The 13,749-nt window shown below is 47.3% G+C and overlaps 1 protein-coding gene across 3 annotated transcripts in view; it reads left to right on the top strand.

The window, feature by feature from the left end:
- The first annotated feature begins 11,524 nt into the window (after positions 1–11,524).
- The window catches only part of GRAMD1C (GRAM domain containing 1C), an 80,458-nt gene continuing 78,233 nt past the window's right edge, over positions 11,525–13,749 (top strand). For 2 of the 3 annotated variants that reach the window (XM_050958525.1, XM_050958515.1), the window contains exon 1: positions 11,525–11,565. In XM_050958525.1, coding sequence (XP_050814482.1) covers positions 11,563–11,565 — 3 coding nt within the window. In that variant the 5' untranslated portion in view covers positions 11,525–11,562. The remainder of the gene's footprint in view (positions 11,566–13,749) is intronic. The other variant, XM_050958543.1, reaches the window with a different exon arrangement.

Raw genomic sequence — 13,749 nt, 5'->3', positions numbered from 1 at the left:
GAAGGGAAAAAGGATTATTTCCCTTTGTTGTGAGACTCAAGGGATTTGGGTCTTGGGGTCCCAGGGAAGGTTTTTCAGGGGGACCAGAGTGCCCCAAAACACTCTAATTTTTTGGGTGGTGGCAGCAGGTACCAGGTCCAAGCTGGTAACTAAGCTTGGAGGTTTTTCATGCTAACCCCCATATTTTGGACGCTAAGGTCCAAATCTGGGACTAAGGTTATGATATGGTGTAGCAGTGGTGGGATATAGACAGAATCCAGAAGCCAGTAGGAATACTATATTTTTCTTTTCTCTGCTAATGGCTTTTTAGCAGAGAGAAACAGTTGGTTTTAAAAGGGAACCAGAGAGAATTTTTTTTTTCTGCTCTCTCTGGCAGTTTGTGGCTTGCATGTTAAGCGAGAAGCCATTAAGAGACTGTTGAGGGTCTTTTGTCACACAATAGCACTCCCATTGAGAGTCATTACCAGCACTATATGAATGCAAATAAAGTGGTTTTTCAGGTTTACTTAACATTGAAAATTAGCTAAAGGCACTGTTGCTAGGCAGACTTCAGGAGGCAACAGAGAACCTGCAGTTCAGAAGATAAACACCGGAGGGCACCCCAACACAAGAAAACAGGAACCATGACTTCTAAGGCAAAAATTGAGGCCGAAGAACAAATCAAAGAAGCTGAACACAGGCGAGAGATGGAAAAACACAAACAGGAACTGGAAATAAAACAAAAAAAGATGGAGATGAAAGAAAAGGAAGAAAGCATGAAACTGGCAGCCTTCCAAAGAGAACAGGCAGCCCAAGAGGCAGCACACAAAAGAAAACTAGAAGAAGAAGAGGTAGCCTACCAAAGGAAACAAGCAGAAGAAGAGTTGGCCCACAGAAGGAAGCAAGAAGAAGAGGAGGCGGCCCACCACCGAGAAATGGAAAAACAACAAAAAGAGAATGAAGAGAAGGAAAAACAGAGAAAACATGAACTGGACTTGGCAAAAGCTGGGCTGCATGTGCCAGCCAACCCTAACAACCCGGCGCCCATTATTGCTCCACAGCACAGGAAATTTCCCACCTACAAGGCAGGTGATGACACCGAGGCCTTCTTGGAAAATTTTGAAAGAGCCTGTCTTGGGTACAACATCCCCGAAGACCAGTACATGGTAGAATTGAGGTCACAGCTCAGTGGCCCTTTAGCAGAGGTGGCAGCTGAAATGCCTAAGCTGCAAATGAATGACTATAAACTTTTTCAAACCAAGGCCAGATACAGAATGGGGATAACCCCAGATCATGCCCGTCGGCGCTTCAGAACCCAAAAGTGGAAACCAGAGGTGTCATTTCCCAAACACGCCTACTACATTGCAAAAAACTATGAGGCCTGGATAACAGGAAACAACGTTCAAACCTTGGAAGAACTGCACCTCCTCATACAAATGGAGCAGTTCTTGGATGGAGTTCCTGAAGACATCACACGGTACATACAAGATGGAAATCCCAAAGATATCGCTGAGGCGGGGGAAATTGGAGCCAAATGGATGAAACTGGCAGAAAGCAAGAAAGCTACTGTCAAGGGGAACGATTACCCCAGGGTGCACACAGACCATAAACCCTACAACCGAGGACAGCCAAAGACCCCACATACCACCCAAGTAAAGCCACAGATACCCTACCCTTCAACCTCACCAGTCTCCAGTAACTCACCTCGGCCCAGTGACCCATCAGATGGAAGATGCTTTAAGTGTAATGAACTGGGACATATCAAGGCCAACTGTCCCAAGAACACCATGCGAGTGCAATTCATTACACCACCATCACCCCAAAGATCCCCAGGCCCGGATGCCTCTCAAATACCCTTGGAGCGAAGGGAAAATTTGAGAGTGGGCGGAAAGAAGGTTACTGCGTGGAGAGACACGGGGGCACAAGTGTCAGCTATCCACCAATCCTTCGTTGACCCCAAATTCATCAACCCAAAGGCCAAAGTTACAATTTACCCCTTCATGTCACAAGCTGTAGACTTGCCTACAGCTCAACTGCCTGTCCAGTACAAAGGCTGGTCAGGAATGTGGACTTTTGCAGTCTATGACAATTATCCTATCCCCATGCTACTGGGGGAAGACTTGGCCAACCAGGTGAGGCGGGCCAAGAGAGTGGGAATGGTTACACGTAGCCAAACCAGGCAAGCTTCCAGACCCATTCCTGTTCCTGAACCGTCCACAGACGCCCCGTCTGGGTTACCAGAGACCCAGACAGAGGTAGTGGACCCGGATTCCATGCCAACCACTGAAACAGCCACAGCACCTCCAGTCCCAGGCCCGGAACTGGAACAGCAACCAGCACCAGCAAGTGCAACCCCATCTTCAAACTCAACGCCAGAGGGCGCCAGCGAGCCACAACTGGCAGAAGCAACAAACAGCCATACCCAAAAGGCTCAGCCAGAGCCTGAAATACCCTCAGGTGCACCAGCGGAGAGCGGTTCACCAGCAACGGAAACAACCCCATCACCTACATCGCTTCCAGAGGGACCAAGCCCAAGTCCACAGTCTGAGGAAGAACTGGTGACCCCAGCCTCAAGGGAACAGTTCCAGACTGAGCAGGAAGCAGATGACAGCCTTCAGAAAGCGTGGGCGGCGGCACGGAGCACCCCACCGCCTCTCAGCTCTTCTAATCGATCCCGGTTTGTTATAGACCAAGGACTTTTATACAAGGAAATTCTTTCTGGTGGACACCGGGAAGAATGGCAGCCGCAAAAACAGTTGGTGGTTCCAACTAAGTACCGGGGGAAGCTCTTAAGCTTAGCCCATGATCATCCCAGTGGCCATGCTGGGGTGAACAGAACCAAAGACCGGTTGGGGAAGTCCTTCCACTGGGAGGGGATGGGCAAGGACGTTGCCAAGTATGTCCGGTCTTGTGAGGTATGCCAAAGAGTGGGAAAGCCTCAAGACCAGGTCAAGGCCCCTCTCCAGCCACTCCCCATAATTGAGGTCCCATTTCAGCGAGTAGCTGTGGATATTCTGGGTCCTTTCCCAAAAAAGACGCCCAGAGGAAAGCAGTACGTACTGACTTTAGTGGACTTTGCTACCCGATGGCCAGAAGCAGTCGCTCTAGGCAACACCAGGGCTAACACTGTGTGCCTGGCCCTAACAGACATCTTTGCCAGGGTAGGTTGGCCCTCTGACATCCTTACAGATTCAGGGTCTAATTTCCTGGCAGGGACCATGGAAAAACTGTGGGAAACTCATGGGGTGAATCACTTGGTTGCCACCCCATACCACCATCAAACCAATGGCCTGGTGGAAAGGTTCAATGGAACTTTGGGGGCCATGATACGAAAATTCATCAACGAATTCTCCAATAATTGGGACCTAGTGTTGCAGCAGTTGCTGTTTGCCTACAGGGCTGTACCACATCCCAGTTTAGGGTTTTCACCATTTGAACTTGTGTATGGTCACGAGGTTAAGGGGCCATTACAGTTGGTGAAGCAGCAATGGGAGGGGTTTACGCCTTCTCCAGGAACTAACATTCTGGACTTTGTAAGCAACCTACAAAGCACCCTCCGACACTCTTTAGCCCTTGCTAGAGAGAACCTAAAGGATGCTCAAGAAGAGCAAAAGGCCTGGTATGACAGATATGCCAGAGAACGTTCCTTCAAGGTAGGAGACCAGGTTATGGTCTTGAAGGCGCAACAGGCCCATAAGATGTAAGCATCATGGGAAGGGCCCTTCACGGTCCAAGAGCGCCTGGGAGCTGTAAACTACCTCATAGCATTTCCCAGTTCCTCACTAAAGCCTAAAGTGTACCATGTTAATTCTCTCAAGCCTTTCTATTCCAGAGACTTACAGGTTTGTCAGTTTACAGTCCAGGGAGATGATGCTGAGTGGCCTGACGGTGTCTACTACGACGGGAAAAAAGACGGTGGCGTGGAAGAGGTGAACCTCTCAACCACCCTGGAACGTCTGCAGCGGCAACAAATCAAGGAGCTGTGCACTAGCTTCGCCCCATTGTTCTCAGCCACCCCAGGACGGACTGAACGGGCATACCACTCCATTGATACAGGTAATGCTCACCCAATCAGAACCCCACCCTACCGAGTGTCTCCTCATGCCCAAGCTGCTATAGAACGGGAGATCCAGAACATGCTACAGATGGGTATAATCCGCTCATCTACCAGTGCATGGGCATCTCCAGTGGTTCTGGTACCCAAATCAGATGGGGAAATACGCTTTTGCGTGGACTACCGTAAGCTAAATGCTGTAACTCGTCCGGACAACTATCCAATGCCACGTACCGATGAGCTATTGGAAAAGTTGGGACGTGCCCAGTTCATCTCTACAATAGACTTAACCAAGGGGTACTGGCAAGTACCGCTAGATGAACCTGCCAAGGAGAGGTCAGCATTCGTCACCCATGCGGGGGTGTATGAATTCAATGTCCTTCCTTTCGGCCTTCGAAATGCACCCGCCACCTTCCAGAGGCTGGTAGATGGTCTACTAGCTGGACTGGGAGAATTTGCAGTTGCCTACCTCGATGATGTGGCCATTTTTTCAGACTCCTGGCCCGAACACCTACTACACCTGGAAAAGGTCTTTGAGCGCATCAGGCAGGCAGGACTAACTGTTAAGGCCAAAAAGTGTCAAATAGGCCAAAACAGAGTGACTTACCTGGGGCACCAGGTGGGTCGAGGAACCATAAACCCCCTACAGGCCAAGGTGGATGCTATCCAAAAGTGGCCTGTCCCACGGTCCAAGAAGCAGGTCCAATCCTTCTTAGGCTTGGCCGGATACTACAGGCGATTTGTACCACATTACAGCCAAATCGCTGCCCCATTGACCGACCTGACCAAAAAGACCCAGCCAAATGCCGTTAAGTGGACTGATGAGTGTCAAAAGGCCTTTACCCAACTTAAGGCAACGCTCATGTCTCACCCTGTGCTCAGGGCCCCGGATTTTGACAAACCATTCCTGGTAACCACAGATGCATCTCAGCGTGGTATAGGAGCAGTGCTCATGCAGGAAGCAACACATCACAACTTCCATCCTGTTGTGTTTCTCAGCAAGAAACTGTCTGAGAGGGAAAGTCACTGGTCAGTCAGTAAAAAGGAATGCTATGCCATTGTGTACGCCCTGGAAAAGCTACGCCCATATGTTTGGGGACGGCGGTTCCAACTACAAACTGACCATGCTGCACTAAAGTGGCTTCATACTGCCAAGGGGAACAACAAGAAACTTCTTCGTTGGAGTTTAGCTCTCCAAGATTTTGATTTTCAAATTCAACACATCACAGGAGCTTCTAACAAAGTTGCTGATGCTCTCTCCCGTGACAGTTTCCCATAATTCAGTAGTTAAAAAGTGTTCTTAAAATGTAGAAGTCTGTTAGTTATATACTTAGTGGTATATGTAAAGGTGCATGTGTTGTATTAATCTGTTTATTTTCAAGTTCTAGAAGGAAATCGCCGCCAGTGAGCTTCCCCACTGTCTGCAATTTGGGGGGCGTGTCATAAACAGATAGCTAAGGGTTAATGTCTCTTTCACCTGAAGCACCTGACCAGAGGACCAATCAGGAAACCGGATTTTTTCAACTTTGGGTGGAGGGAATTTAGTGTCTGAGTCTTTTGTCTGTCTGCCTGCTTTCTCTGAGCTTTGGAGAAGTAGTTTCTACTTTCTAGTCTTCTGTTTCTAAGTGTAAGGACAAAGAAATCAGAGAGTAAGTTATATGGTTTCTTTTCTTTGGTATTTGCATGAATATAAGTGCTGAAGTGCTTTGATTTGTATTCTTTTTGAATAAGGCTGTTTATTCAATATTCTTTTAAGCAATCGACCCTGTATTGTATCATCTTAATACAGAGAGACCATTTGTATGTATTTTTCTTTCTTTTTATATAAAGCTTTCTTTTAAGACCTGTTGAAGTTTTTCTTTACTTCAGGGAAATTGAGTCTGTACTCACCAGGGAATTGGTGGGAGGAAGAAATCAGGGGAGATCTGTGTGTTGGATTTGCTAGCCTGATTTTGCATTCCCTCTGGGGGAATAGGAAAGTACTATTTGTTTCCAGGATTGGAAACAGAGAGGGGGAGTCCCTCTGTGTAGTTTCACAGAGCTTGTGTCTGTGTATCTCTTCAGGAGCACCTGGAGGGGGGAAGGGAAAAAGGATTATTTCCCTTTGTTGTGAGACTCAAGGGATTTGGGTCTTGGGGTCCCAGGGAAGGTTTTTCAGGGGGACCAGAGTGCCCCAAAACACTCTAATTTTTTGGGTGGTGGCAGCAGGTACCAGGTCCAAGCTGGTAACTAAGCTTGGAGGTTTTTCATGCTAACCCCCATATTTTGGACGCTAAGGTCCAAATCTGGGACTAAGGTTATGACAGAGGGAACAGAAAGGGTCAGGTTGTATCAGGAGAGGAGGTTCCTCGGACAGGGGCAAGAGGCTATATTGGATGGCTGCACCCCTCCTGGGCTGTGCCTTGGGGGTTGGGTGGGGAGAGGGGCTGTATTGGAAGGGTAAAGTCTGAGGGGGTTGTGCCCTGTGGGGGTGGGGTTAATTAAAGCGAGGCAAGCGCAAAGTACATGTGTAGCCCTTTTGCCACTACTTGCTTACACAAATAATCAAGGAAACAAAATGGCTGCCGAGCTTGGCTGGGCAGGGGAGGGCGGAACACGGAGTGGCTGCTAACGGCTGCTAGAGGGAACCACGCAGGTGCACCAGGTGTTTGTGGGGAGTTGGCAGGAGCAGCCCTGCTCATTGCCGAGAGACGGCACCTGCGTACAGGCTGTAGGTGGGAGACTTGTGTTCTGGCAGGACAGGCCTTTGGGCCCAAGATTGAAGCTAGAGGGAATGGAACCTGCCAAGACTCCTCTGAGCCCCCAACAGGTAACAGGGCTATTGCCTTCCATAGGCCAGGATGGGGGTTGTGGACCCTGGGGCAGAGAAGTCACAGAGGAGAAGACCCACAGTACTCGCCATGCATCTCCCTATCAAATCCCAGTCTCCCATACCCATTGTATCCCATTCTGCCCATAACCACACACCGGCCTCACCCTATGACCCACCGTATCCCACACCTCCCTCACCCACGGCATCTCAGTTCTTGACCACTGGCCACTGCAACTGGACATGCCTCTGACCTGAAACACCCAGGCCCCCTGCATGGTCTGCTGTGTTTCAAGCCCCCCTGATTCACCAGGTCCTGAATGACTACATGTCTGATACATTGCTCTCCATTGCCCACAATTTGAGGCATCTCTGCCCCCTGCAACTTCTCATTGACCCATTGGTCACTGAGGTGGAATTTTTCCTCTCTGCCACGCTGCTCAATTTGTGTTTATAATGTAGGGATTTAAAAGGCATGTATTTTCAAATGTGCCCATTAATGTTGGGTCCCTCTGTTTGTGGGCATCCAACTTGAACCTCTGCTGGCCTGATTTTCAGAGATGCTGAGCACTCCACGGTTCCAACAGAAATCAGTTGGAATTGTCTCCAGAGGGATCCCCAAAACTGACCGCCTGAAATTATGGAAATTTTGGGCTTTATTGATAAGAATACTGATTAGACACACCTATATTAAGAATATGCCTTACCTGAGTTAATACTAACACATTCAGCTGGAACTGAAAGTACTAAAAATCTAACCTACTTTTCATTATGCTGTTTGCGTTCTTTGTTTATTTTACTGACCTCAGATAGTGAAAAGAAGCTGGTTTTCTTTTTTTGCTATGTATTTACATATTTTATTACTTAACAATGAGTGAAGCGAACAATTAACTACAGTTTGTACAGCACCTAGCACAGTGGGGTCTCGGCCCCATGACAGGGGCTCCTAAGTGCTACTGCAATACACATAATATATAAAGACAATAATCAAGAGAAACAGCCACCTGATTCTAGAGGATATCTTCATGCATAAAGGAGAGAGAAGTGAGAGTGTTTCTCTACTTTCATAGTTAAAGTACATACATGTCAAATGTGTCTACTTGGGAGACACATCAAGTATGATAGTTGTGAATGGCTTTTTAAAGACATTTAAACAAGTCCATGCTGCTAAGGAATTTGCAACTTACAAGGCATAATTCTGCTCCCATTGAAGTCAGTAGCAAAATAATAATAATAATTAAAAACACCTAGCTCTTACATTGCATTTTTCATCAGTACATCTCGAAGTAGGTCAATATTATTATCCCTGTTTTACAGATGGGGAAGCTGAGGCACAGAGCGGCAAAGTGACTTGCTCAAGATGATCCAGTGGCCAAGCTAGGAATAGAAACCAGGTGCCCTGAGTCCCAGTCCAATACTCTTTCCGCTTGCCCATATCCCCTCCCAAAAGTTGACGTGATCACAACCTGCGGTGGCACAATGCCAAAACTCCCATTGCTTTCAGTGGGAGCAGGGTTTGGCCCTAAATTAGACCATGGTAAGAGATGACAGACAAAGGCTGGGGGACATGAGAAGGATGAGGGTTATAAAACAGTAAAACAGTATGAGATATGCTTTGTTATGCACAAGTCTTGGTTGCTTTACTGTTTCATTTATTTATTTTGGATATGCTATTAATATACTTAAAGCCTGAAGGAGTAAAATCTACCAGTCAGGCAGGAGTGGTGGAGAGAAATTACTCCTGGCCCAGCATCATTCAACCAATGAGCCCATGGCTTCAGGAGGCATTTAAAGAAGAATGTGATTGCATGGGGCCAGCTTTTCAAGTGAGCTCCGTAGCCATAGCCATTTTTTTCAAAAGAACTCAGCAGGTTGGGAGCAAGGCACATCCTGAGCTCTTTTGAAAATCTAACTGCAAGCATCACTCTGTGAGCTGCTGGGTGCTGAGCATGTCTGAACATTTGGCCCCATTTGTGAGCTTGTAATTCTGTTGAAAATCTCACCCAAAATGCCTAGGATCAAGAGGAATATTCCAGGAATAAAGGGCTGTGTGAGAAAGGACAGAGAGTTAGCCATGAGAGAAAGAGACCAGGGGAAGAATATGCATTAATCTGGCAGAGTGTAGGGTGCAACCAAAATCTGTCATAGATGTAACCAAAAGCTGGAGAGCATGAATGGTATATCAAAACACTTACCGAATAAAATAATTCATGATGATTGCTCCCTCAGAGAACACATCTTCAGCAAGCTCTTGTGTGTGCTTGAATCTAAAAACCATTAAGTCCAGCCATTACCCTTGTTTTTTATTTACTCTCATCCCCATCATAGGCGCCGACTCTGTGGCTGCTCCAGGGCTGGAACACCGACGGGGAAAAATTGGTGGGTGCTCTACACCCACCCGCAGCTCCCTGCCCCGCCCCCCCAGCTCACCTCCGCCTCCTCCCCTGAGCGCACCGCTGAATCCTGCATCTCCCCACTTCCTCCCAGCGCTTGTGCCGCGAAACAGTTGTTTGGCATGGCAAGTGGTGGGAGGGCGGGGGAGGAAGAGGAATGTGGCACGCTTGGGGAAGAGGTGGGGCTGGGGCAGGGATTTGGGAAGGGGTCCAATAGGGGCAGCGAGGGGGCGGAGTCGGGGCTGGACCGGGAGGGCGCAAGCACCCACCGGCGCCAAGGAAAGTTAGCGCCTGTGATCCCCACATACTAGATTATTTCACCTTCTTGTTCCCCTGCATTAGCAAAATTCTGTTTCTAACATACCAGGGCAACATTTAAATCCAGTTATGTTTTCACAGATTTTTGTTAATTTCATGAACATATTTCCATTTCTATTAGGTTTTATATCCCTTGTTTTTCTCCTAGAAACATGTTGGGGCTAGAATATTTTGAAACATTGTTCAGTTATATATGAAGTTTACGTTCTTCTCCTTGAAGGCAGGTTTTCACTCTTTCCCCTATAGGTGGCTCTGTGTAATTCATTTTACATTTAAACTAGGGGTAATCCATTTGTGTAATAGACCTGCAGGATCAATCGACGCTACACACGGCTCATACGGCACCTCATGGTCTCAGACACTATCCGATGGTCCAGGGACCACTACACCGAACACATCACCAGCCACCGACAATACCAGGAGGCGTGCGCCGGAGCGACATCATGCATCGACTACGAGAAAGGGACCGAGAGACTTTTTCCGTTGGACCATATGAACCAGAACCATTAGCTCACTGAACATTAAATCTCAGCAAATGAGGGTCAATCCATCCTCATCATCGTATCCGCTCATTATACTCCACACCCGAACATAGCCATTATATGAATAACATACCCTCATATCTCAATGTCTGTACTTTGACCTTTTACCCATAATCAGGGATATTGCAGATTATGTATTCCTTACGCCATCCGATCTTAAACCAAACTTTGCACCCTTTGATAATCCGTGTGTTATTCCCTTTTAACCGGAAACTCTTACGCTTAAACTCTGTACCGTTAACTTTTTTTTTTTTTTTTTTTTTTGGTAAACCTCATCCTAATAAATTTTTTAAATCAGATTCATGGACTACACGACATAAAATGCCTACTATCACTCCATATTTATACAGGACCTTTCATTCAGAAGAAGGTGCTTTTTAAATGGCTAGGGATCAGTTCATCACATACCACTAAAACAACACTAATAATAAAATAAAATAAATAATAACAACACCTAGCTCTTAATCACTACAGAAGTTGGATTTCTGAATTATTTTTATTAATTTTACTTTATTCAGGTTTAAATCTAATTACAGAGTTAACAGTGAAAGAAAACAGAAATGAAGGTGTGCTGGTAGAGCTACAGTCCAGAACACATTCTTCCTGTGAAACTATTTGTGGGGCTGGGGAGTGGGAAAAACCCAGTGAGGGTCCCCTCATGGAGATTTTCTTGGGTCATCCTTTTGGGGGCAAGGGCTGTGGTAATAGAGTCCCCTCCAGATTCCCAGGAGAGTAGGGCCTTCTGTGCTGGAAGCTTTGTGACCCTGCACCAGCTCTGGGATACCAAGTCTCCCTTCTGAAACTTTTGGAGACAGACTGTCATTGTCCAAGGGACACACTGCAGAGAGGGTAACAGAAGAGTTAAGGCTGTATTAGTGCTCTTCTTGCATCTCTTTGGGACTGGTGAGACATGCATCCCTCATGGTTCCCCCTCACAATACTTTCTTCCAGCTGCAGATCCCTCTCTCTGCAGAGTGGGCTTTGTGGAGTTAGAGGGGATGAGATGGGAAGAGTGCCAGGGAGGCAACCAACATCTTCCCTTTGTCGAGGAAGTGGGGACCATGCAAAGGAGCTATTCCACCAAACCACTCACTCATAGGATACAGGAGTCTGTAGGCAAAATGTGATTTATTTTTCAGGCTGTGAACAAAAATTTAGATGTTCCTGCATGCAATATTAAACATGCTAAGGAAGGTGCTAGCTGTAAGGGGAGCTCTATACCAGGCCCTGACCCTCAGGTGGCTAGCTTCATATGTCTTTTCATTAGCCAGCTTGTTCTCCATAGCACTTAGATATCAGCTAACTCTCTTAGTGTCAGGTTTACTCCTTTTATATATAGAAGCCTTTCTCCACACAGTCTTCTTATTGCCGCTGGCCCTTTAAATTGCAGATAAGGCAGCAGCTGCAGCCCTATAGTGCTCATTTTAGAGGCAATCAGCTTGCAGGTTGCATCTCTTTCTCCTCTCTATGGTAAGCATTTGATTCTTCTTTCTTAATGTTTGCTTCGTAGCTTTGCTAAGGGCCTGCTCCTTTTGGAGGTGGTTTTTAAGCCACTTGGCTTTTTAACCAGAGCTTTAATAGTCTCCTCAAACTCTGTGTATGTGAGACCAACGGCTCAACCAGTTTGTTTGCTTCATCTGAGTCCTGTAATGCCAGCTGCTGGGCTATTGTTCCCTTGCAAGCTAGCTACCCAATAACAGCTGCTAAAGCAACAAGCTGCCTAGATAGGGCCTATAACAGGGGTGGCCAAACTGTGGCTTATAAGCCACATGTGGCTTTTTTACTGTTAAAGTGTGGCTCGCAAGCCCCCCATGTGCCCCCCATTCTCTGCCTACTAGACTGGGTGGAGGAAGCTCAGGACAGGACCTCTGGGTGGGGTAAGAGCTTCTGTCTAGCAGGGAACGGGTTCTAGGGGCTTCAGCCCTGTGGGGTGTACCTGCCAGGGCTTGGAGTTTCAGCAGGAGTGGGGCTGAAGCCCTGAGCCCCGGCTCTCAAACTTCTGAAGATCATCGTGTGTGGCTCAGAGTGCCCGTAAGTTTGGCCACCCCTGGCCTACTGTGACTAAGAGGAGTGGTGTTGCTCGCAGCCCCTCATCTCTGCTATATGTGAGAGTTGATTGGCCTGGGGCTGTCCATCTTCACTCTGGGCTCTGCAGGGAAGGACTCCTTTGCTTGCTCCCTCATCATTCCTGTATTTATGAATGGGGACTGGGGATGAGGGGTTAGTAAGTCAGCTTGCTTTCTGCACTTCATCTCACAGATACAGCCAGTGTCTTCAGGGGAATGGGCTGCCTGCTTGTCCCACTCTTTGGCAGTAACACAAAACTTGAATTTGCCCTGTAGGGTGGGGACTCGCTCCCACAGCACTGTTCTGTTGGGATCCCTGGATCCTGGCAGTTATGATGTCTTTGCTTAAGCCTGTTAGCTGCTGTTTTCCTGAGGGTAGATTTTGTACAAATTTAGGACAGGAAATGGATGATGAATTCAAAATGAATATTCCACATCCCTTTTGCAGATTTCTGTACAATATGTGTGTTTAAAGTATTTTTAATGATACCTTTCACCAGCACAGCTATCTGAGGGAATGAAGCCTTGGAAGCTGTAATAAGCTATCTACAGAGCATACAGCACAGGCAATGGTGATGCCTGCTTCCCCACACTAATCTGATGCTTGGCCTCTGTTCTGCAGGGACTGTTTTAGGAGATGGCTGTCCTGCCTTTGCTGAGTCTGCCAGTTTTATGGTTTTCCGCCTGCCTACTAGAAACTGGCTGGCAACCTGCCTTCTCCTTTCTTATAGCCACCGAGCAGCCATCAGATGGTAACCACTTTTGGACACTAATGATATGGGCTGGGTTCTAAACCACAGCCTAGTGTTGATCTATCCTATGGCCTTTCTAAACTTCAGACTTCCCAAAATGAGATTATTTTAGCTAACAGTGTTGCAAGCTGTACTCTGAAAGACCCCACTATAATGAACACACACAAGGGAGCTGAGTTAAGATTGCTGTGGCGACCTCTTAATTATAATTGTACAAATGGTCAGGAAATTCAGGCTCCTCGTGTTGCACTAACAAGTTTTTGGGGGTGATATGTAGACAATAGCCATGGTGAATCCCAGCTGTTTAGAATTAAGGTTGCATGATGGGACATTTTGAGAAAACACACTTGTCTTCTCACCCACAGGTGCCTCTCATTATATCCCATCAGGGAGGTGAGAGCATCTCATCTTTCTCTCTCCTGTGGTGGAGAAGGTTGGCATCTATTGCTCTGTGACAGGTGTTCCTGTTACTGGAGAGCACACAGTAGCTGCCCTGGTGGCTGAGTGTTCCCCCATTCTGTCTCATTGCAAAGGGAGAGCTCCTGTGATTGTCACTTGGCCCTCTCTGCTAGAGCTCACAGCACTGAACATGAACAAAGCAGGCAGAGTAAGGAGTGCTCCTGTGATTGGTGCCATGCTCATCCTTGGGCAATCCCAGCAGAGAGAGTAGTATGGTGCTGATCAGTGGACTTACCCCACCCTCGCCCCCCGAGTGAGCTGATGAGCCGATCAAGGTGCCTTACTCATGGTGGCTCCGTTTGTTAAAAATGGTATAGTGCAGGGGTGACTATGATGTGGCTCTTTTACAGTTAAAGTGCAGATAATGGACCTTCCCT

The sequence above is a fragment of the Gopherus flavomarginatus genome, chromosome 1 (genome assembly GCF_025201925.1).
Source record: "Gopherus flavomarginatus isolate rGopFla2 chromosome 1, rGopFla2.mat.asm, whole genome shotgun sequence".
Taxonomy (NCBI): domain Eukaryota; kingdom Metazoa; phylum Chordata; order Testudines; family Testudinidae; genus Gopherus; species Gopherus flavomarginatus.
This window is presented reverse-complemented; position numbering and strand designations above follow the sequence as displayed.